Raw genomic sequence first — 24,870 nt, 5'->3', positions numbered from 1 at the left:
ATCAGATGTTTCCTTTCTGCATATTTCTCATCTTGTGGCGGTGTTGGTGATGACGAGATAAATGTGTTGCTGGTTAAAGCGCAGCAGGTCAGGCAGCATCCAAGGAACAGGAAATTCGACATTTCGGGCAAAAGCCCTTCATCAGGAATGAGGAAAATGTGTCCAGCAGAAATGTCGAATTTCCTGTTCCTTAGATGCTGCCTGACCTGCTGCGCTTTAACCAACAACACATTTTCAGCTCTGATTTCCAGCATCTGCAGACCTCGCTTTTTATTCGATGACGAGATAAAGCCAAGTGCAGACTCTTCTGCTCCATCTGCTTTAAGTTTCTTTTTCTTTCTGTTTTTTTTTAACCTTAACCATACTTACCTTCTGTGGACAGCAACCAGTAGTTTCAGCAGCAGCTGCTTTGCCAAGATTGCAACCATGAGACCGTGTGGGTCATTGGTGAAGCAAGATGGCACTGAAGAACAGTGACACATTTCTGCAGTGGCATATTGAGGGACCACTTACTGGTGATGACTTCAGTGTCAGATGTCCAGCAGCCTGGATCCACCTCCCTGGCTAAACCGTTAAGAAGGACTGTAATGCTAAACTTTTATTTATTTCTTATTTCTTTATTTTCTACTTTACATCTAAGATGTTGTACCTAGGTACCTTTGTGTCTAAGATGGTGCTGGAGAATGGTGATTTGTACACTTTTCACTGGACTTCAGTACATATGACAGTAAAACCTAATCTACTTAATGGTGGGTAAAGTCGCGCACTTTGTAAAGGACAAGTAAAGGGGAAAGTTAAGTATTAGTTCTCTGACAAAGACATGGTATTTAACTATGAATAAACATAAAAATGATTTATTTATAAATGTCTCATTATGAAATTTTATTCCTTCCATCTTCACTCTCCTATTCCTTCCTTCCTGCACCTCACTAGCTTTTAAATGCTCCTTTTGAAGGACACTTCTTAGAACTCACCTTTTGAGCAAGCTTTTGGTGATCTGCCTATATGGCTCAGTGTCACACTTTGTTTTACAATGCTCATATGAAGTGTGTTGGGGCGCTTTGTTATATTTATGTAGCATCTTTGGTAGGAAGTTGTCTTTTCTAATAGTATGGTGAAAGGGGTTATATGAATGCATACTTTGTTTTAGGTTTTTAGATTTTTTTAAGATTCCCTACAGTGTGGAAACAGGCCCTTCAGCCCAACAAGTCCACACCAACCCTTCGAAGAGCATCCCACCCAAACACATTCCCCTACATTTACCCCTGACTAATACACCTAATACTATGGGCAGTTTAGCATGGCCAATTCACCTAACCTGCACATCTTTGTGACTGTGGGAGGAAACCGGAGCACCCGGAGGAAACCCACGCAGACATGGGGAGAATGTGCAAACTCCACACAGACAGTTGCCCACAGTGGGAATTGAACACAGGTCCCTGGCGCTGTGAGGCAGCAGTGCTTACCACTGAGACACCGTGCCGTGTTGTTGTTGTAACAAAGAAACCATGGTTACAAAATCATGGTGACCATTCTGGTCGATGTTACCATTGGCCCTTTTCCTGAAGAAGGGCTCATGCCCGAAACATCGATTCTCCTGCTCCTTGAATGCTGCCTGACCTGCTGCGCTTTTCCAGCAACACATTTTCAGCTCTGATCTCCAGCATCTGCAGTCCTCACTTTCTCCTTTTTCTGTTCCAGGCAAAAATATTAGTCAGTATATTCGTCCTGAGGAAGGATCACTGTTAATTCTGTTTTCTCTCCACAGATGCTGCCAAACCAGCTGAGTTTTTCCAGAAATTTCTGGGTTTTTTTCTGATTTACAGCACCAGCAGTTCTTTCAGTTTTTGTTATGTATATTAGTAAAACTGATGCTAGCTCATGCTTCCTTTTTCAAGGTCACAGATCACCTACCCTAAAGAAGGGCAAATACATGTCATTGAAAAGAAAGCTGGCGACAGAGGTTGCGACAAGTGTGCTTCCAGGTAAGAAACAGTGGGGCTAAATCTAAGAAGGTTTCGGCTGGTTACTGGCCTCGATTTGACCAGGTACCCTTCAGTGACAATCCAATCCCAGTGCAATAGTTTGGTAGCAATGACCATAGTGTTGATAATTGGACAGAGATAAAGAAACGAGAAGAACATTTACTGATTTTAAAATAAGTCATTACATAGAATTAGTGTTGCGGCAGGCCATTCAGCCCATCAAGTCCACACTGACCCTCTGAAGACCAACCCACCCAGATCCACCCCCACACACTATCCTTGTAACCCTGCACTTGCCATTGGCTAACCTTCCTAGCCTGCACATCCCGGGACAACTTTAGCATGGCCAATCCACCTAACCTGCACGTCCTTGGACTGTGGGAGGGAACCCATGCAGACATGGGGAAAATGTGCAAATTCCACACAGTTAGTAAGATGTAATGAAAGGTGTGGCATGGGATTGGTGCTGGGACCTCAACTGAAAAAGTGATTTAGATGGAGAGATAGAAGATATTGTTTCCAAATTGGCTGATGATGCAAAGTAGGAAAATATATAGGACATAAGGAAGCTACAAAAAGATACAGATAAAGAAACTGGACAAAGATGTGGCAAATGGAGTATAACATGGAAAAATGGAAAATTGTCCATTTTTGACAGGAGGAATAAATCAAAAAAGCATTTTGTTATTGGTGAGCAATTTCTGCGCTTTGCGAAGCGCAGAGATCTGGGTGTGTTAGTGCATTTACATCCTTTCTTAAATAAGGTGACGAATACTGTGTGTAGTACCCTAAGTGTGTTCTCACCAGACCTCTGTATAAATGCAGTGTCTCCTTTGACAGGAAAAGTGAGTACAATCAACTAAAATAATCTGTTAACATTCCGAATTACTTGATGTACCTGCATTCTAAACTTTGTGCACCAAACCTGTCTGCATCTCAGAGTAACAAACATCTTCCTTTCTGCTTGGGATGACTGTCTCCAATGGAGAGGTTTAATGCTGATTCCCATTGTTATGGACAAGACTAGACCCCCCAAAACTAAAGTCAGATAGGGTTGACCCTGACTTTTTTGTTATTTAAAGGCAAGTGTAAGGTGCTGTGTTCCAGATGTGACTTGCATGGTCCACCAATAGGCTTTAATCAAAACCCGTATTATTCTTAGAGTGTAACTAAAATAACTCTATTGAATTACTTCACAAGATAATATATGATTTAACTGTTCTAATGTAAGCAGTTTCCCACAGACACGCCCTTTGGCAAAAATGTAATTCAGCAAAACAGCTATGATTCTCATGTGCTGTCTCTCTCCCCAGTCCAGAAAAATGAAACAATCTGCCTCTTTTGATTTTTAAGAGGCAGCCTGCCTGTCTAAGACTTCACTCCAGCAGAGAAATCCATTGGGTCAGCTGCCAGCAGAAATCTTCTCACTAACTGAAAGCCTCTTTAGGTCTGTTTGAACCCTGACCCTGCATACATGATCTTTTTTCATCTCGTGAAAAACACACACACAGCAAGAATTGAAAAGCTCTTTGCCAAGCGCCAGTCTAAAGGAGATGTTCTGGTAACACTGTCACCGCACCCCTCTATTAGACACCACACCCCTCTATTAGAGAAACAGCACCCAACACATCTCTCTTCAAGGCACAGTTCTGTCACAATTGACACTAGTTTTAATAGGGCTCCTTGATGTCAAACGTGGTCAAATGCTGCCTTAATGTCAAGGGCAATCATTCTCTCTGACTCTCTTGAGCTGTTTTCGTTTATGCTCGAGCTAAGGTTGTAATGAGATCAGGAGCTGAGTGGGTCTGCCAGAATGCATCTGAGTGTTAGTGAGCAGGGTGTTATTGAGTAAGTGCCACTTGATAGCACTGTTGACAATCATCTCTATCATTTTGACGGTAGAGTATACTGGGGCTACATTTCTCTGATTGTATCTTGTCCTTTTTTCAGTGGACAGGACATACCTGGGTAATTTTTTAAAACTGCTAGTTAGGTGCCAATGTTGGAGCTATTATGGAACAATATAGTTTGGAGTCTGGTAGCTCTGGAGCACAAGACTTTTTTTTATATATAGAATCCCTACAGCATGGAAACAGACCCTTCAGCCCAATGAGTCCACACTGACCCTACGAAGAGTAACCCACCCAGACCCTATTGCTCTATATTTACCCCTGAATAATGCTCCTAACCTAAACATCCCTGAACACTTTAGGCAATTTAGGATGGCCAATTCATCTAACCTGCACGTCTTTGGACTGTGGGTGGAAACCGGAGCACCTGGAGGAAACCCACGCAAACACTGGGAAAACGGGCAAACTCCACTCAGACAGTTGCTTGAGGGTGGAATCAAACTCCATTCTATGGTCAGAATGTTGTCAGAGCCCATAGCCTTTACAGTATCTAGCACCTTCAGCCTATTCTCGATATTAATTTGAATGAATTGAATTGGCTGAAGACTGGCATCTGGATGCTGAGCACCTCTGGAAAAAATGATCACCCACTCAGAACCTGTGGCTCAACATTACCATGAATACTTCAGCCTGATCCTTTTGCAGTGATGTGTAAGGCTTCCCCACCACTGAGGCAAGGATATTTACACAGCCTCCTCCACCCGTGAATTGTTTAATTGTCCACCACCATTCACAACTGGATATACCAGGACTGCAGAACTTAGTTCTGATTTGTTGGTTGTGGGATTGCTTGGCTCTGTCTATTGCAGCTGCTTGCACTGTTTGTTGTACGAGTCATCTGGAAGTTGTGGCCATATCTCTTTGGCATCTTGTGTCTAGGAATGGCTAGTGTTGCTCCAGGCACGCCCTTTTGCACTACATCTTTAATTCTTGGTTGATCCCCCTCCCTCGATGGTAATGGTGCCGTGAGGGATGTGTCAAGCCTATAAAATTGAAGATTGTGCTCTGAGTGTATGTCTCCTGATGACCCACGGCAATAGGGTTAACCCTAACCCTAACCCTATCGCTGATGACCCACACAGCGATAACCCTTATGGATGCCCAGTCTAGAGTTGCTAAATCTCAAAAATCTAACAATCTACATTTACCCCTTACCTAACACTACAGGCAATTTAGCATGGCCAATTCACCTGAACCGCACATCTGTGGACTGTGGGAGGAAACCAGAGCACCCGGACGAAACCCACGCAGACACAGGGAGAACGTGCAAACTCCACACAGTCAGTCGCCTGAGGCGGGAATTGAACCCAGATCTCTGGCACTGTGAAGCAGCAGTGCTAACCACTGTGCCACTGTGCCGCCCACTTTATGGTGACCTTAGGGCTGTTTCCAAGGGAAATTGAGTTAACTACATTTCTGTGAATCTGGAGTCACATGTAGACCAGACTAGGTAGGGATGGAAGATTGCTAGGCATGTAAGGCAGATTGACTTTTATGACAATTAAAAATAGTTTCATGATCATTATTAGACTAACTTTTAATTGCAGGTTTATTAATTAAAGACAAATTTGACCTCAGTGGTTAACAATGCTGCCTCACAGCGCCAGGGACCCGGCTTCGGTTCCAGACACAGGTGACTGTCTGTGTAGAGTTTGCACATTCTCCCTGTGCCTGCGTGGGTTTCCTCCAGGTGCTCCGTTTTCCTCCCACAGTCCAAAGATGTGCAGGTTCAGTGAACTGGCTATGCTAAATTGCCCGTAGTGTTGGGTGCATTAGTCAGGGATAAATACAGAGTAGGAGAATGGGTCTGGGTGGGTTACTCTTCAGAGGGTCGGAGTGAACTTGTTGGGCCGAAGGGCCAGTTTCCACACTGTAGGGAATCTAATCTAATTTAATCTAAATCAAAGGATTTCTTTGGATCTCTGGATTACTATTCAATGGCAATACTGCCTCCCCTACACAGTGATTCATAGAGTTTGTTTCCATGCTGTAGGACTCTTTGACCCAACCCTGTCCCCAAACTAAACAAGTCCCACCTGCCTGTGTTTGGCTCATTTCCCAACAAACCTTTCCTATTCATGAACGTATCCAAATGTCTTTTAAACATTGTAACTGTACCTGCATTCGCCATTCCCTCTGGCAGTTCGATCCACACACGAGCCATTCTTTGTGTGAAAGAGCAAAATTTCTTCTTGGGTCTTCTTTAAATCTTTCTTCTCTCACCTTTGAAATACGCCGCCTGGTTTTGAACGCGCCATGCGAGGGAATAGGCTCTTGCAATTCACTTTATCTATGTCCTTCATGATTTTATAAACCTCGAAAGGTTGCAATCTCCCACGCTCTTTTTTATAACTCAAACCAGTATTCCCGGATACATCCTGGTAAATCTTTTGTGCACCCCCTCCAGTTTATAATATCCTTTTCACTCAACACGGTTCTTCAATAATAAAACTTATTTTGTTGTTTAGTCAGAATTTCTGGGATAAGAATGCAACAGAGTGTGCAAGGCTTTACAAGGAGATTGCATCATCTCCCATTAAAAGGTGAGTCAACTTTCCTTGTTTCTTGCTCAATGTTATCTTGCAAGATTTTCTGAATGATTTTAGATGCTAATAAACGAATTGACCTGCTTATCTGTCTGAAGCATACGGTTTATTTCCATCACGCCCCACTGACTACATTTGGACCAGCCTCTCCAGAGCCTGGGAATTGAAAGAGATGGTTAGTGCTCAGGGCGCTGTTGTCATTCTGTGACTGTCAGCATGGTGGGCTCGAGAGGACAATTCCACCTCTGTTTTGACCCTTCTACTGGGAGTCCCTAAACTTTCAGGCAGAGGTCTCCATGTCTGTATAATTAGGAAGCAGGACTGTTGGCCACTTGTCCAGTACAACCAGAGTTCTTCTGTATTTCCATAAACTTCCACTCTTGGTCTCAGTTTATCAATTTGTATCATGGCAGTCATGATGGTTAGGGGCTCTGTGATTCAAATGTGTCTAACTGCAAAGAATTTCAAAGTTTCAGCCCGTAAACGCTGCAATATTACAGTGAACAACATTCTTGCTGGACTTCACAGTAGATGTTGAGATGTTTCTCCTTGTGGGAGTACTCAGAAGTAGAGGGTATAATCTCAGAACAAGATGTTACTTATTAAAGATTGAGATAGTCATGCAGCACAGAAACAGACCCTTCGGTCCAACTCATCCGAGCCAACCAGATATCTGAAACTAATAAAGTTCCATTTGCCAGCAGTTAGCCAAATCCCTCTAAATCTTTCCTATTCATAAACCCATCCAGATGCCTTTTAAATGTTGTAGTTGTACCAACCTCCACTGCTTCATCTGGCAGCTCATTCCATACACAAAAATTGTCCCTTAGATATTTTTAAAATCATTCCCCTCTCACCTTTGCCCTGTAGTTCTGGACGCCCCCATCCCAGGGAAAATACCTTGGCTATTCACTCTATCCATGCTGCTCATGATTATACAAAACTCCACAAGATCACCCCTCTGTCTGTGACGCTCCAGGGAAAATAGCCCCATCCAATTCAGCCTCTCCCTATAGCTCAAATACGCCAACCATGGCAACATATTTGCAAATCTTTTGAGGGAACTTCCTCTTAGGGCTGTGAATCTGTGAAACTCTTTACTACAGAGAACTGTAGAGTTGGGCTTGTGAAGTATATTTAAGGCTGAGATGGACAGAGTTTTAATCAGAAAGAGAATCGGTGTTTATGGGGAAAAGGCAGGAACGTGCAGCTGAAGACCATGTTCCCATGTCTTAATTGAAAGTGAGCCGTGTGATCACAAGAAACTCTGAACTCCAGGATGACACGCTGATTTCCATCTTGCTTACCGTTGACCATTCTGGTTAGCACCTGATACAAATGACAATTCACTCTATTTGCTGTTATCTATCTTACAAAGAAACCCAAAATATGACATGGGAGAACTCCTGTTGGCACTGTCTGGCACCACTGGTTCAAAGTGGCACCTCTTCACCTCTTTCCCCCTTCCACCTACTGCTCCCCCCCCCCACCAAGTGGACACTATGTGCCCACGTGAGAAGGTTATTGAAATAAGCAGCGGGCAGTTTATAAGGATCATCTTGCATTCTGACTACTTGAAGAATGTGGACTTGTGTTCTATTCCTGTGTCACGTTAGAAGAACACCGTCCACACAAAACTAATGGCTGCCAATCTGTGCTTGATCCAATATGAATGAGAACATTGTTATGATGCCCCCAATGGGGGCCTGCCAAGGTGACATTTCTTAACATCATTCAGAGGTCATTGCCACAAAACTCTTCCCTCGTTCTCTAAAACGTTTGGAAAAGCATGCTCTTATATACTTTCCCCAAATTGGCTGCGCCATCTAGAGAATCTATTTAAAATAAAAAGGACTACTATCTATAGTGTCTGTCATTACCTAAAGACATCCCAAAAGCACTTTACATAAGTACACTGTTGTAAAGTTTGGGATGTGACAGTTTATGTACAACAAGCTCCCAGAAACATTTGATATTTAACCAGATAATTTGTGTTAGTGATGTTGATTTGAGAGATAAATATTGGCCATGATATTCTTTAAACTAGTGCTCTGGGATTTTATTTTTCTTAACATCCACATCAGATGGATGTCTAATCTGAAAAATAACCTCTCCAATTAATGCAGCGCTTGCCCAGTATCGTACACCTGAATCAGGTTAGATTTTTACACATGAATAGACAAATTAAGCGACTAGTGGAGTTTTGCATTTGGGACCACAACTATTCACGTTATACACCAACGATCCGAATGAAACAATTGAGGGCATTGTTGCTATGTTTGCACATGGCACAAAGATAAGTGGAGAGATGGGATGTATTGAGGAAGTTGTGAGGCTGCAGAAGGACCTGGACAGGTTGGGAGAGTGGGCAAAGTGGAATGCATTGTGGGAAAATGTGAGGTTAAGCACGATGGTAGGAAGAATAGAGATGTAGACTATTTTCTAGAAAGGGGAAGGCTTTGGAAATCTGAAGCATGAGGGGACTTGAGTTCAGGATTCCCTTACAGGTAATCTGCAGGTTGACTTGGTAGTTAGGAAGGCAAATGCAATGTTGACATTCATTTCAAGAGGGCAGGAATATAAGAACAGAGATGTACTGCTGTGGCTGTATCAAGTTTGGTCAGACCGCATTTGGAATATTGTGAGCAGTTTTGGGTCCTGTATGTAAGGACAAATATTCCAGCTTTTGGGGGGGGGACCTGGTGGACTTTTACTAGAATGATTCCAGAAATGAAGGGCTTGTCATGTGCGGAGAGGTTCAGGATTAGGGATCTGTACTCGATGGGATTTAGAAGGATGAGGAGTGATCTCATTAAAACTTACAGACTACCGAGAGCCTTGGCCATAGCAAATGTGAAAAGATGTTTCTACTAGCAGAAGAAACTAGGCCTGAAGAGCATAGCCTCAGAGTGAAAGGACAATCTTTTCGAGCTGAGATGAGGAGGAATTTCTTCAGGCAGAGGCTGGTGACTTTGTGGAACTCATTGCCACAGAGGGCTGTGGAGGCCAAGTCATTGAGTATATTTAAGACAGAGATACATAGGTGCTTATAGAGCCATACAGCATGGAAACACACCCTTCAGTCCACCCAGTTCATGCAAACCAGGTTCCCCAATCTAAACAAGTCCCACTTGCCTGTGCTTTGGCCCATATTCCTCTGAACCTTCCCTATTCATGCATCTGCCCCAGTGTCTTTTAACTGTTGTAAATGTACCACTTCTTCTGGCATTCCATATACAGAACATTCTTGTGTGATCATCTTTGATTAATAAGGGGATCAAGAGAGTCATAGTTTCATAGAATCCCTACAGTGTGGAAACAGGCCCTTTGGCACAACATGTCCACACCAACCCTCAGAAGAGTAACCCACCCATTCCTACATTTACCCCGACTAATGCACCTAACCTAGACATCCCTGAACACTATGGGACAATTTAACAAGGCCAGTCCACCTAACCTGCACATCTTTGGATCTTGGGAGGAAACCGGAGCACCCGGAGGAAACCCAACTGGATGGGTTGTGGATGCTGTCTCCACAACGCTGTTGGGAAAGCAGTTTCATAGACACTCAACCCTCTGTAGGAAAAGCTGCCTCCTCATCTTCATCTTGAACAGCACGCCTCCTTTTTAAACTATGCTCCTGTGCAGGGGAGAACACTCTTAAAAGGAAATTAATTTGATGATAACAGACCACTTGAAAGGTTCTGGTTTTTGCAGAGTAGCCTTGGCTTCAGTGGAAAGTCATTTGAGGGAAAAGATGTGACTTTGTGTCATAAGCATGGACTGGAGTCCAGCAACTTGACTGAAAGCCAAGAACAGGGATATACTGCTTGTTCTGGAGGCTGAGTTGTGAATGAGGATTTAACCTGAGGATCCGAGGAATCTGTTGTTGAGGCTAAACTTTGGTGCCAAATGACATATTGATTAGGAAAATATTTGGAGATGGGGGGGAGGTGGCAAGTGAACAGGGAAAGGTGAGGTTGGATGTTGAAGGAACCAGGAACAGTTCGTATGAGGAAGTGAAAATTCATTGGCACTTTTTGAAAAATGTCTGGCAGGGAGTGTTCCCTGCGACAACAAAAACACCGGGTGTAAAATTATCCCTCCTCATTTGTTTGAGGGAAACAAGTCTTTTCCCTGGGATGGGGAAGTCCAGAACTAGAGGGCATAGGTTTAGGGTGAGAGGGGAAAGATATGAAAGAGGCCTAAGGGGTAACTTTTTCACACAGAGGGTGGTACGTATATGGAATGATTTGCCACAGGAAGTGGTGGGGGCTAGTACAATTGCAATGTTTAAAAGGTATCTGGATGGGTATATGAATAGGAAGGGTTTGGACGGATATAGGCCGGGTGTTGGCAGGTGGGACTAGATTGGGTTGGGATATCTGGCTGGCATGGACAAGTTGGACTGAAGGGTCTGTTTCCATGCTGTACATCTATAGGACTCTAAACTCTTCAATTATAGACCATCCTGACTTAAGTTTCAAGCACTATACATTTACATTTTAAGCAGCAATCATTCTCCCAATCAACTAGTTATGTAAACATGATGAGGAGGAACTGGTGTTGGACTGGGGTGGACAAAGTTAAAAATCACCCAACACCAGGTTATAGTCCAGCAGTTTTATTTGGAGGTACCAGCGTACGGAGCGCTTTCATCAGGTGGCTATGTAAAAACAGCCCTTTGGTATAAGCAACCTTTGGCTCACCCATTTTGAGTGAGAGTCTATTGCATGTCTGGGGGAGAATCATTGAGAGGAATTGAGATGGAGTGGATTTGTTTTAATCAAGGTGTGGAAATGTGCTCATTTGTAACCTGTCTTTAGTTTTTTGTTGCCGACTTCCAAAATCAGATCAATTGCAAATCTCATTGTGCACCTCTGCATTTTGATGAAATCAATGTTTGTCCCTCCGTAAGCCCCTTATCTTTTCCTTTGACATTGAATTGCAGACAGGCTGAAGACCTTCTTAAAAACATCACCGAGATTTGGCATTGCCAGTGGCAAAAGCAGGAGGCAGCAATTGAAGAGTTCAGGTACTTTCTGCCCTAGAGTGGTACATGTTGATATTTTTGAAAAACATCCTAAAACATATTTACAATGCAGAGCAAGCCATGTGATTCAATGAGCTTATACCAGCCTTTTTATGCTCTATACATACGATTCTATCCCTTTTCTCATTGTCAGATTTTTCTGTTGCTTTCTATCACACCCTTAATCAGAATCATTGATGTAAATTTAATTTATCCAATCCCGTGAGCCTTCCTGACATCTACAGGTCTCTCATCCTGACCTCATGTGCATCTCATGTTTGTGTTGGCTTGACCTTGATACCCCTCTCAGACACTCGATTCTGCTTTCTTTCTTTAAGATGCTTCTTAAAATGTATCTCTTCGACCAAACCTTTGGTCAGCTGACTGCGTAACTCCTTGTTTGCTACTGCGACACAGCTGCGTTTAAACTAAATAGCGGGAGGGAGGGGACAAACTGGAAGTTTAAGAAGGAAATTGAAGGGAAAGTTAGAACAAGGGAAGTCAAGAAAGATAACGGTATCAATGAAGCAGAAGACTCAAAAAGGGATCATGTCCTAAGGTTGAGTGACACAGGGGTTGATAGGAAGAGTGAGGGCAGTAACAAGTTAAAAATACTATATATGGATGCACAAAGTATTAGAAATAAGATGGATGAGCTTGAGGCTCTTTTGGAAATTGGCAGCTACGATATTGTGGGGATAACTGAGACGTGGCTTCAAGTGGACAGGGCCTAGGAAATGAATATTCAGGGCTACACATGCTATCGTAAGGACAGACTGATGGGCAGAGGGGGTGGGGTGGCCCTGTTGGTAAGGGATGATATTCAGTCCTTTGCGTGGTGCGACCTAGAATCAGGGGATGGAGAGTCAGTGTGGATAGACCTGAGAAATTCTACGGGTAGAAAGACCCTCTTGGGAGTTATCTACAGGCCCCCAAACAGTAATATGGATGTAGGGTGTAAGTTGAATAAGGAGCTGAAATTGGCCTGTCGCAAAGATGCTACAACAGTTGTTATGGGGGATTTCAACATTCAGGTAGACTAGGAGAATCAGGATGGTATTGGACCTCAAGAAAGAGACTTTGTGGAGTGCCTCCGAGATGGATTCTTAGAACAGCTGGTGCTGGAGCCGACCAGGGAGAAGGCAATTCTGGATCTGGTATTGTGCAACGGGCCAGAATTGATCAGGGACCTCGAAGTGAAGGAGCCATTAGGAGGTAGTGACCATAATCTGCAATTTGAAAGGGAGAGGGTACAATCGGTAGTGACAATATTTCAGTTGAATAAAGCGAACTATGGAGCTATGAGGGAGGAGCTGGCCAAAGTTCAATGGTGCAATACCTTAGCAGGGATGATAGTGGAGGAACAATGGCGGACATTTCTGGGTGTAATGTAACTCTGAAGATGGACAAGGGAGATCCAGTGGATGTAGTGTACCTGGACTTTCAGAAAGCTTTTGATAAAGTCCCACATAGGAGGTTAGTGAGCAAAAGTAGGGGGCATGGTATTGGGGGCAAAGTACTAACTTGGATTGAAAGTTGTTTGGCTGACAGGAAACAAAAAGTAGTGATAAACGGTTCCCTTTCAGAATGGCAGGCAGTGACCAGTGGGATACCGCAGGGATCAGTGCTAGGACTGCAGCTTTTTACAATATATATTAATGATATAGAAGATGGTATTAATAATAACATTAGCAAATTTGCTGATGATACAAAGCTGGGTGGAAGTGTGAAATGTGAAGAAGATGTTAGGAGATTACAGGGTGACTTGGACAGATCAGGTGAGTGGACAGATGCATGGCAGATGCAGTTTAATGTGGATAAATGTATGGTTATCCACTTTGGTGGCAAGAACAGGAAGGCAGATTACAATCTAAATGGAAACAAGTTAGGTAAAGGGGCAGTACAAAGAGATCTGGGTGTTCTTGTACACCAGTCAATGAAGGCAAGCATGTAGGTACAGCAGGTAGTGAAGAAAGCTAATAGCATGCTGGCCTTCATAACAAGATGGATTGAATATAGAAGCAAAGAGGTTCTTCTGCAGCTGTACAGGGCCCTGGTGAGACCGCACCTGGAATATTGTGTGCAGTTCTGGTCGCCAAATTTGAGGAAAGGCATTCTGGCTATTGAGGGAGTGCAGCGTAGGTTCACGAGGTCAATTCCTGGAATGGCAGGACTATCTTATGTTGAAAAATTGGAGCGACTGGACTTGTTTACCCTTGAGTGTAGAAGACTGAGAGGGGATCTGATTGAAGTCTGGTTGAAGATTTGTAGCTCGGGTGTCCGTTGTTGTGGTTCTGTTCGCCGAGCTGGAAGTTTTTGCTGCAAACGTTTCGTTCCTTGGCTAGGGAACATTATCAGTGCTATTGGAGCCTCCTGTAAAGCGCTGCTTTGATGTTTCTTCCGGTATTTGTAGTGGTTTGTTCTTGCCGCTTCCGGGTGTCAGTTTCAGCTGTAGTAGTTTGTATATGGGGTCCAGGTCTATGTGTCTGTTAATGGAGTTTGTGGATGAATGCCATGCCTCTAGGAATTCCCTGGCTGTTCTCTGTCTGGCTTGTCCTATGATGGTAACCATCATAGTTGGTTCCAACAGGAAACCAACACACACAGACCAAGTCCTAAACTATGAAAGTAACCACCCCAACACACACAAACGAAGCTGCATCAGGACACTATTCAAAAGAGCCACAACACACTGCAGTACACCAGAACTGCGAAAAGAGGAAGAGGAACACCTATACAAGGTATTCGCCAAAAACGGATACCCACGCAACTTTATCACCAGATGCCTAAGAGATAGACCACGGAACGAGGACATGCCACAACCAAAAGAACTAACCACACTACCATACGTCAGGAGCGTCTCAGAACTGACAGCCAGACTACTGCGACCCTTAGGACTCATAACAGCACACAAGCCAACTTCCACACTCAGACAACAACTCACTAGAACAAAGGACCCAATAGCCAGCACGAGCCAAACTAACGTAGTTTACAAAATACCATGCAAGGATTGCACAAAACACTATATAGGACAAACAGGAAGACAGCTAACAATCCACATCCATGAACATCAGCTAGCCACAAAACGACACGACCAGCTATCCCTAGTAGCCATACACTCAGACAACCAGGAACATGAATTTGACTGGGAAAACACTACCATCATAGGACAAGCCAGACAGAGAACAGCCAGGGAATTCCTAGAGGCATGGCATTCATCCACAAACTCCATTAACAGACACATAGACCTGGACCCCATATACAAACCACTACAGCTGAAACTGACACCCGGAAATGGCAAGAAGATCCATCAACAGTCACATCAACCTGGACCCCACATACAAACTACTACAGCTGAAACTGACACCCGGAAGCGGCAAGAACAAACCACTATAAATACCGGAAGAAACATCAAAGCAGCGCTTCACAGGAGGCTCCAATAGCACTGATGATGTTCCCTAGCCAGGGAACGAAACGTTTGCAGCAAAAACTTCCAGCTCGGCGAACAGAACCACAACAACGGATCTGATTGAGACGTATAAGATTATTAAAGGATTGGACACTCTGGAAGCAGGAAACATGTTTTCGCTGATGGGTGAGTGCTGAACCAAAGGACACAGCTTAAAAATAAGGGGTAGGCCATTTAGGACAGAGATGAGGAGAAACTTCTTCACCTAGAGAGTGATGGCTGTGTGGAATGCTTTGCCCCAGAAGGCAGTGGAGGCCCAGTCTCTGGATTCGTTTAAGAAAGAGTTGGATAGAGCTCTCAAGGATAGTGGAATCAAGGGTTATGGAGATAAGGCAGGAACAGGATACTGATTAAGGATGATCAGCCATGATTATAATGAATGGTGGTGCAGGCTCGAAGGGCAGAATGGCCTACTCCTGCACCAATTGTCTATTGTCAATTGTTGGCATGATGTCCTGCATTGTTTTATAATGCACCTGTGAAACCTTTTGGGATGTTCCATTGTTCCTATCTAGGAGTAGGAATAGGCCATTCAGCTCCTCTATAAATTGTGTTGGATTCATCAATGCCAGTTGCTTCAAATAAACCTTGCGGTAGTGACTTCCATATTTAACCACACACTCTGGTTGAAGAGGTTTCTTCTCTCTGATAAATTTGTTTTATTTGCGACGTATATTTATAGTCCTTGGTGATGGTCTTGCTTGCAAATAAACTTCATCTCTAAGAATATGCCCAAGTAATATCTCCATAATCTTAATGATAGTCATCAGGTCAATCTTCCTCTGCCTTCTATCTATGGAAAGGATTGCCTGTCTGTTCAACCTTCAGTAAAGATTTTTAAACCTATTGTGGATCTTGTGGTTACCCACAGAGCTCTGCCCCATCTTCCAAGATGTTGAGAACAGTGTCTCTATCCATTTAAGCAAAATTTAATGCAACATGGGAGCAGACGGAAATTATTCAGCCTATTGTTAAAAATCATGCAATTCCAGGTTATAGTCCAACAGGTTTATTTGAAAGTACAAGCTTTCAGAGCGCTGCTCTATCGTCAGGTAGCTAGTGCGTCAGAATCATAGGACACAGAATTTATTGCAAAAGATCATAGTTCAAAGTTTGTGAGAAGATTTGTAGCTCGGGTGCTCGTTGTTGTGGTTCTGTTCGCCGAGCTGGGAATTTGTGTTGCAGACGTTTCGTCCCCAGTCTAGGTGACATCCTCAGTGCTTGGGAGCCTCATGTGAAGCGCTTCTGTGTTGTTTCCTCAGGCATTTATAGTGGTTTGTCTCTGCCGCTTCCGGTTGTCAGTTGCTGTCCGCTGCAGTGGCCGGTATATTGGGTCCAGGTCGATGTGCTTATTGATTGAATCTGTGGATGAGTGCCATGCCTCTAGGAATTCCCTGGCTGTTCTCTGTTTGGCTTGTCCTATAATAGTAGTGTTGTCCCAGTCGAATTCATGTTGCTTGTCATCTGAGTGTGTGGCTACTAAGGATAGCTGGTCGTGTCGTTTCGTGGCTAGTTGGTGTTCATGGATGCAGATCGTTACATTGGTTTTGCTCATGCTGGGTATTGGGTCCTTTGTTCTGGTGAGTTGTTGCCTGAGAGTGGCTGTTGGTTTGTGTGCTGTTAGGAGTCCTAGTGGTCGCAGCAGTCTGGCTGTCAGTTCGGAAATGCTCCTGATGTATGGGAGCGTGGCTCGTCCTTTGGGTTGCGGCATGTCCTCGTTCCGTTGTCTTTCCCTTAGGCATCTGTTGAAATTGCGCAGTTATCCGTTTTTGGCGAATACATTGTAGAGGTGTTCTTCTTCTTTTTGCAGTTCTGGTGTACTGCAGTGTGTTGTGGCCCTTTTGAACAGTGTCTTGATGCAACTTCTTTTGTACGTGTTGGGGTGGTTGCTTTCATAGTTTCGGACTTGGTCTGTGTGTGTGGCTTTCCTGTATACCTTCGTGTTGAATTCTCCGTTCGGTGTTCTCTGTACCATCACATCTAGGAATGGGAGTTGGTTGTCCTTTTCTTCCTCTCAAGTGAATCGGATTCCTGTGAGTGTGGCGTTGATGATCCAGTGTGTGTTCTCTATTTCTGTGTTTTTAATGATTACAAATGTGTCATCCACACATCTGACCCAGAGTTTGGGTTGAATTTGTGGGAAGACAGTTTGTTCTAATCTTTGCATTACCACTTCTGCTATGAGTCCAGAGATGGGTGAGCCCATGGGTGTACCGTTGAGTTGTTCATATATTTGGCTGTTGAATGTGAAGTGTGTTGTGAGGCACAGATCCAGTAGTTTGAGTATGCAGTCTTTGTTCATAGGTTCAACGTCCTGTTGTCTGTTCTGTATGTCCAGCAGGTTGGCTATTGTTTCTCTGGCTCGGGTTTTGTTGATAGAGGTGAACAGTGCCGTTACATCGAATGAGACCATAGTTTCTTCCTTGTCTATGTATATATTTCTGATGATGTCCAAGAATTCCTGTGTTGACTGTATAGAGTGTCTGGATCCGCTGATCAGGTGTTTCAGTTTCTGCTGTAGTTCTTTAGCCAGTTTGTGTGATGGTGTCCCTGGTAGTGATAGTATGGGTCTGAGTGGGATGTCTGGTTTGTGCACTTTGGGTAGTCCATAGAATCTTGGAGTGTTGTTGCTTCCAGGTTTCATTCTTCGCAGGTTGAACCTGGTCATCTGTCTGCGTTTTTTTAAGGATACAACCAGCTATCATTAGTAGCCAGACAATCAGATGACAAGCAACATAAATTCGACTGGGACAACACTACTATTATAGGACAAGCCAAACAGAACAGCCAGGGAATTCCTAGAAGCATGGCACTCATCCACAGATTCAATCAATAAGCACATTGACCTGGACCCAATATACCAGCCACTGCAGCGACAGCTGGAACTGACAACCGGAAGCGACAGATACAAATCACTATAAATGCTGGAGGAAATATCACAGAAGCACTTTACAGGAGGCTCCCAAGCACTGAGGATGTCACCTAGACAGGGGACGAAATGTCTGCAACACAAATTCCCAGCTCAGCAAACAGAACCACAACAAAGATCATAGTGTTATACACTGAGATATATTGAACAAATTATCTCAAGAATGTGACTTGAAAGACATTCTGGGATTTACATAATAATGAATAGAAACCTGCAACCCATTCCAAAAGATTAAAGACGTAACAGCAATCTAGGTCTGCGCCTTTGTCCTAAGTTTTAATGTCTTGTTAGGAACACATGTCTATACTTGTGGACAGTGTGCGAACCTGGAAGATATGACAGATTCCAGATTCAGAAGCAAGTTTTTTTTAAAAAAACATCAAGGTTATGAAGGGAGTCCATGTTGTTTGTTGGAAAGCAAGACAGCAGTTTAATGTGATTTATGGTCAGCCTGCTGATTATGAAAAGTCAAGAGGCTCATATCACATACAGGACTTTATCCTCTGACGTATCGGTGCTGAATTCATAGAATCATAAAATCCATTTAGTGTGGAAACAGGCCATTTGACCCAACAAGTCCACACTGACGCTCTGAAGAGTAACCCACTCAGACCCATTTCCCTATCACTCTACATTTCTCCTGAATAATGCACCTAACCTACACATCCCTGAACACTATGGGCAGTTTAGCATGACCAATTTATCTAACCTGCATACCTTTGGACTGTGGGAGGAACCGGAGCACCCGGAGGAAACCCACACAGAGATTGGGAGATTGTGTGGATTTTGCACGGAGGCTGGAGTTGAACCCAGGTCCCTGGTGCTGTGAGGTACCAGTGCTAACCACTGAGCCACTGTGCACCCTTTACCCAGTCACTGAAATGACCCATTATTACTATATTACCAACTTTATATGCATCTCTACTTTCATGATTTAAACCTCCTTCATCTTTACTATTTGGACTATAAGCAACTCCCACCAATATTTGCTGTTTCTTGCTGTTGTTAGCTGCAACCAAACTGATACTACATCTTGATCCTCCAATTCAAGATCCTCTATTAATAACATTTATTCCTTTATTAAAGAGAGCTGTCCCAGGACTATCTCGTATGTAAATTTTGCCTTTTGGGGAAGATTTGATAGTTTTGTGTTCATGGTTCAGTTATAACATTGCTCGTGTCTTCAAAACCTAGATTATTTACAAAGCTGGCTCTGTTTTATGGAAGATGACTGCTTTCCATTGATTTAGAGAGACAGATTGTGAATCCCTGGCAACAACCTTTTGCTTGTTTGTGAGAAGTTTATATGTGCAGATATTTAATGGCGACTGGTGAACACTGCTGACTCGCATCATGGGCTATGCTTATGCTGTGCAGTTGGGAACATTATTCAAGTTGATCTCTGCCTGCCTTTCAGATCAGAACTGAAGCAATGCTGTAACTGTACGTACAACTTTGTGGTCACTCAAAAGAACACGCCGTTGGGGACTGAGCTAACTTATGAAGTGGAACCCAAAAGGAAGATAAAAATTACTCCACAGACTTTCGCACTGTTTCCCCAGGTAAGCACCGCACTTTAAACTGGCACCATTGTTTTGCACCGGACTGGTGTTGCAATATTAGATACTTCTCCAGTGCACCTGTCAGCTCAGCCCCTTGGTTTGCATTGAGAATCAAGCATTGCATTTTTCATTTTGCCCAGTTGTGTCAGTTTGGTCACTGAAACCACCCCTTTGTTGAGCAATGTATCGTTTCAGCAAATTGGTTATACAGCCCACACCTGGAGGCTTGTCTGTTGCAAGGATATTATTAGGTTGAAGAGGATCCAGAAGACATGTACCAAGATGTTGTCAGGTATGGAAGGTTATAAAGAATGGCTGGGATTTCTTTCACTGAAGTGTAGGAGGCTGAGAGGTGACTTTTATAGAGGTTTATAAAATCATGAGAGCTGTGGATAGGGTTAATGGCGGCATCTTTCCTATAGGATGGGAGATTTCAAGACTCGGGGGCATGTTTTTAAGGTGACGGGGGAGATTTAAAAAAAAAGACATGGGGGCAAATTTATTACACAGAGAGTGGTTTGTGTGTGGAACAAACGTCTGAGGAAGTGGGTACAGTTAGAATATTTATAAGACATTTGGATCGGAAGAGGAAAGGTTTGGAGGGATATGGGCCAAGAGCAGGCAGGTGGGACTAGGTTAGTTTTGGGATTATGGTTGGCCTGAAGGATCTGTTTCCGTGCTGCAGGACTCTATGGCCTTGGGTGTCAGAATCCTGCCTGCCATATGTCTCAGCAATTGGCAATGACTTCACGGTCATCATTAGATTTCTAATTTTGCATTTTTATTGAATTCAAATTTCGCCATCTGCTGTGGCGGGATTCAAACCCAGTTCCCGGGAACTTGAGCTGGGCCTCTGGATTAACAACCCCACAATGATACCACAAGACCACCAGTGGTCATCTGTGAGGAATTGCTCTTTCAATCATGAGCCATTTGTCATCAATCACAGGTGAATAGAGAAATAACAAATGAATTAGAAGCATTTGGGCTGTCCCGATAGCTTGCGGTGTGCTTCAATATGATTGTGGCTGAACATATTGGGTTTCAAAGTTTATCAACTCCCTATTAACCATTTCATATGATTGCTCAATAACAATCTGTCAAATTTCATCTCAAAAATCAGCATCACTGAGTCTCTCTCACCACTCTTTGAGGTGAGAATTCCATATTTGCACAACTGAGAGGGAAAAATTTCTCATCACCCTAATTTTTAAAACAATGCCCCCTAATTCTGGATTCACCCACAAGAGGAAACATTCTTTCACCTTGTCAAGACCATTCAGAATCTTGTAAACATCAATCTAATCAGACGGAGACAGAGAGAGAGACACACACAGAAACAGAGAGACAGAGACACAGAGACAGAAAGAGAGACACACAGAGACAGAGAGAGAGAGAGAGAGACAGAGAGAGAGAGAGAGAGACAGAGAGAGAAAACTGATGGTGGTTTCATCTGAGGATCTTTTATAAACTCCAGTGAAGAGTCCAAATCTGTTCCTCATAAACTCCCCAATCATTCTAGGTATTGATCTAATAAACCTCTCAACTGCCTCCATATTATTTACATCTTTATTTAAATATTCATACTGTGGTCTCCCCAGTGCCCTTTTTAACTCAGGCACAACATCCTTCCTTTTATGTTTGATGTCAGTTGTAATAAAAGCATTATTGGAATGCTATTCTTCCGTTACTTGCTGTACCTGCATATTAATGTACTGTGACTCGTGCGAGAAAACATTTCTGTAGTCATTCTGTAGTCATTCTAGAATTCAGTAATGCTTTATTCTTCCTGCAAACTACTTCACATTTTCCCATATTATACACTATCAGCCAGATCTTTTCCCACTCACTTCACCTTATCTGTACCTTTGTGCACCCTCTGTAAGTCCTGTTCAAATACTTTGTGACATTTATGTCATTTGAACATGTACCTACCCAGTCTTTCATCCTTTTGTTTGGGTGATTGATATAAATTGTAAAAAAAACTCAGGCACAGACCGCTGCTGGATTCTGTCACGTTTAGGTACACTCTGTTTTCCTTTTTGATGAAGGGCTTATGCATGAAACATCGATTCTCCTGCTCCTCGGATGCTGCCACAACCTGCTGTGCTTTTCCAGCATCACACTCTCAACTCTGATCTCCAGCATCTGCAGTCCTCCCTTTCTCCTACACTCTGTTTTCTGCCAGCCAGCTACGTTCTCCCCGTGTCTGCGTGGGTTTCCTCCGGGTGCTCCGGTTTCCTCCCACAGTCCAAAGATGTGCGGGTCAGGTGAATTGACCAAGCTAAATTGCCCGTAGTGTTAGGTAAGGGGTAAATGTAGGGGTATGGGTGGGTTGCGCTTCGGCGGGTCGGTGTGGACTTGTTGGGCCGAAGGGCCTGTTTCCACACTGTAAGTCTAATCTAATCTAATCTGCTCCTTTGCACAATACCCTTTTCAATGCACCTTGTTAAACACTTCATAGAATCCAAGTACATACAGTGAGACTACAGGCTCCCCTTTACCACTATGCATGTTACTCTTTCAAAGAACTCTAGTAAGTTGGTTAAACACGACTTCTCTTTCATAAACCTTTGCTGACTTTTTCCAACTACCTTGAGTTTTTCCAAGTGCCTAGCTATAGTCTCTTTAATTAATTTTCACACCTTCCCCACAGCAAACATCAAGCCAATTGGTCAACTGTTTCTATTTTCTCCCTTTCTCCATTCTTGAACAGAGGAATTATATTTCCTGCTTTCCAATCTGATGGATATTTTCCAGGAGCTAGCAAATGTTTTAAAGTTCAACACCAATGCTCCTATTACCTCGTGATCAGCTTGATTTAAATCCTGAGGATCAAGTTGATTACCACCCTGGGGTTTATCAGTCCGTAGCTCCATCTATTTACTCAGTGAAGCCAACAGTGTGGGTTTAAGTCCCACACTGGCTGAGGTCACCATGAAGGACCCTCTCCTTCTCAACAGTGTCCCCACCTCCCTCCCCCAGACATGGTGATCCTCAGATTAAACCACCACCAGTTTTCTCTCACTGTCTCTCTGTCTGTCTGTCTGTCTGTCTGTCTCTCTCTCTTTGTCTCTGTCTCTCTGTCTCTGTGTCTCTGTCTCTGTCTCTGTTTCTCTGTCTCTGTGTCTCTCTCTCTCTGTCTGTCTCTGTCTCTCTGTCTCTGTCTGTCCCCAACACACGGCATTTCAAATTTAGATTAGATTACTTACAGTGTGGAAACAGGCCCTTCGGCCCAACAAGTCCACACCGACCCGCCGAAGCGCAACCCACCCATACCCCTACATTTACCCCTTACCTAACACTACGGGCAATTTAGCATGGCCAATTCACTTGACCCGCACATCTTTGGACTGTGGGAGGAAACCGGAGCACCCGGAGGAAACCCACGCAGACACGGGGAGAACGTGCAAACTCCACCCAGTCAGTCGCCTGAGGCATGTCCTGTTTATTCTTTTTAAAACAAGGGGAAAGGAAAAAAGAAAACTCTCTTCCTCAGTAGGAAACCCAACAGCAGCATTAACACAGTGACTGTGTGGTCTAGGCATTTAAGAGGTCAGTCTCCCTCTTTAACAGACAGAATGGAGAGTCCTTTACCATTGATGCAGCTCCCAGTCAGCAGGATGTCTGACACCCCTGTTTATTTTTTTTAATTTTTCCTTTATTTTCCTTCCCTCACACTTATATTTTCCCTAGCACCCATGTTGTGTGTGTGTGCAGGTGTCAGACACAGTGAAGAACTACAAGCGTGTAAATCTGTATTAAAGGCAACACCCGAGTGGCCAGTGACCAGCAGTGCCCATCTCCCGTTTATTTTTTCTTTTGTTTTCATACAGAAATAAGCAGAAAGAAAAGCCAGAAAACAAACAATCACAATAAACAATAAAGAAAAACAACAATTCAAAATAAACCCCTCCTCAATAGGAAGGCACCAACAGCTGTAAATAAGGCACTGACTGTGTGGTTCAAGGCTGTTCAGAAGTCAGTCTCCTCCCCTCTCCTCCTTAACACAGAAAAGTGGAGAGTCCTTCACTCACTGACCCAGCTCCCTCAGAGGCAGCTCTCAGAGTGAACAGAACCTCTGACACTCTTCTTAGTTTTTTTCTCTTTCCTTTTCTTTAATCTTCCCCCACAGTACCGCCTAGCAGCGGTAGTGTTTGTTTTTCCCCAGCACCCATGTCGTGTGTGTGCAGGTGTCAGACACAGTGAAGAACTACAAGCGTGTAAATCTTTATTGATGTTCCACCACCAGGAAGAAAGGCAACATCCGAGTGGCCAGTGACAAGCAGTGCCCATCTCCTGTTTATTTTTTTTTAAATGCTCTGTGCAATTTTTATTTTTTTTTAATTTAACCCCCACAGTACTGCCTAACTGCGGTAGTGCTTATTTTTCCCCAGCACCCTTGGTGTGTGTGAGACACAGTGAGAGACACAAAGTGCATGAATCTTTATTCAATTTCCACCAGAAGGAAGATAGGGAAACACCCGAGTGGCCTGTGACAAGTAGTGCCCATCTCCTGTTTATTTCTGTCAGCCAGGGCTCCCTGATTGGCCCAGGTTAAGAACCCCAATCAAGGATCTCAGTCAGAGATCCACTTGACCATGGTGCCAATCACTACACTTCCATTTTCCATATGCTCTCTGACATACTTTGGTTCTCAGTCCAGGAATACCTTGCTGTTTAAAAAAAAAACCCTGCCTTTTGCTTTTGCTTTCAGTTTCCTCCACGCTGTTGACCCTCCTTAATTCTGTAATCATATCTTGACCTCTGGAATCTCTGCACATCTCCAATGTTGGCCCTAATTCCACATCCATGATTCTGTTTGCTTCCCCAATGGCTGTACCTTCAGCTGCCTGGCCCATTAGCTCCAAGATTCCTTGTATATTTGTTTGTGGGATATGGGTGTCCCTGCCGAGTCCAGTGTTTATTGCCAGTCCCTAATTGCCCTTTGAACTGAGTTGCTCATCGGGCTGTTTCAAAGGGCCTTTAAGATTGAATCATTGATGTGGATCTGAGGTCACATGTTGGTCAGACCAGATAAGGATGACAGATTTCCTTCCCTAAAGAACATTGTTGAAGCAGATAGATCTTTATGATGATGGCTACATTATCATCACCTGACTAGATTTTTCTTAAATTGAATTCAAATTTCACCATTTTGTGTGGTGGGATTCAGTCTCCCCTCCTGACAACACAAGTCCAAGGTTCTGCATTACTATTCCACAATTAGCATTACCCCGCCACCTGTCTGAAGGGGAACTCTAAAGTTCTGCCCCTCCCATCATTTAAGATGCTCACATTGCATTTGCTTTCCTAACTGCTAACTGAACCTGCATGTTAATCTTAAGAGAATCCCGAACTAGGATTCCCAAGTCTCTTTGTGCTTCGGACTTCCAAAACCTTTCCCCACTTAGAAAATAATCAATGCCTCTGCTCT

The 24,870-nt window shown here is 43.5% G+C and overlaps 1 protein-coding gene across 1 annotated transcript in view; it reads left to right on the top strand.

The window, feature by feature from the left end:
- The first annotated feature begins 426 nt into the window (after nucleotides 1-426).
- The window catches only part of LOC132830950 (alpha-2,8-sialyltransferase 8F-like), a 38,049-nt gene continuing 13,605 nt past the window's right edge, over nucleotides 427-24,870 (top strand). Inside the window, exons 1-5 of the mRNA XM_060848913.1 lie at nucleotides 427-473; nucleotides 1,899-1,985; nucleotides 6,364-6,438; nucleotides 11,393-11,476; nucleotides 19,289-19,433. Of these exons, the coding sequence (XP_060704896.1) occupies nucleotides 427-473; nucleotides 1,899-1,985; nucleotides 6,364-6,438; nucleotides 11,393-11,476; nucleotides 19,289-19,433 (438 nt within the window). The remainder of the gene's footprint in view (nucleotides 474-1,898; nucleotides 1,986-6,363; nucleotides 6,439-11,392; nucleotides 11,477-19,288; nucleotides 19,434-24,870) is intronic.

Source organism: Hemiscyllium ocellatum, chromosome 32 (assembly GCF_020745735.1).
Source record: "Hemiscyllium ocellatum isolate sHemOce1 chromosome 32, sHemOce1.pat.X.cur, whole genome shotgun sequence".
In the NCBI taxonomy this organism is placed as follows: Eukaryota; Metazoa; Chordata; class Chondrichthyes; order Orectolobiformes; family Hemiscylliidae; genus Hemiscyllium; species Hemiscyllium ocellatum.
The sequence above is the reverse complement of the archived record's forward strand: the minus strand, read 5'-3'. Positions and strand labels throughout refer to the sequence as shown.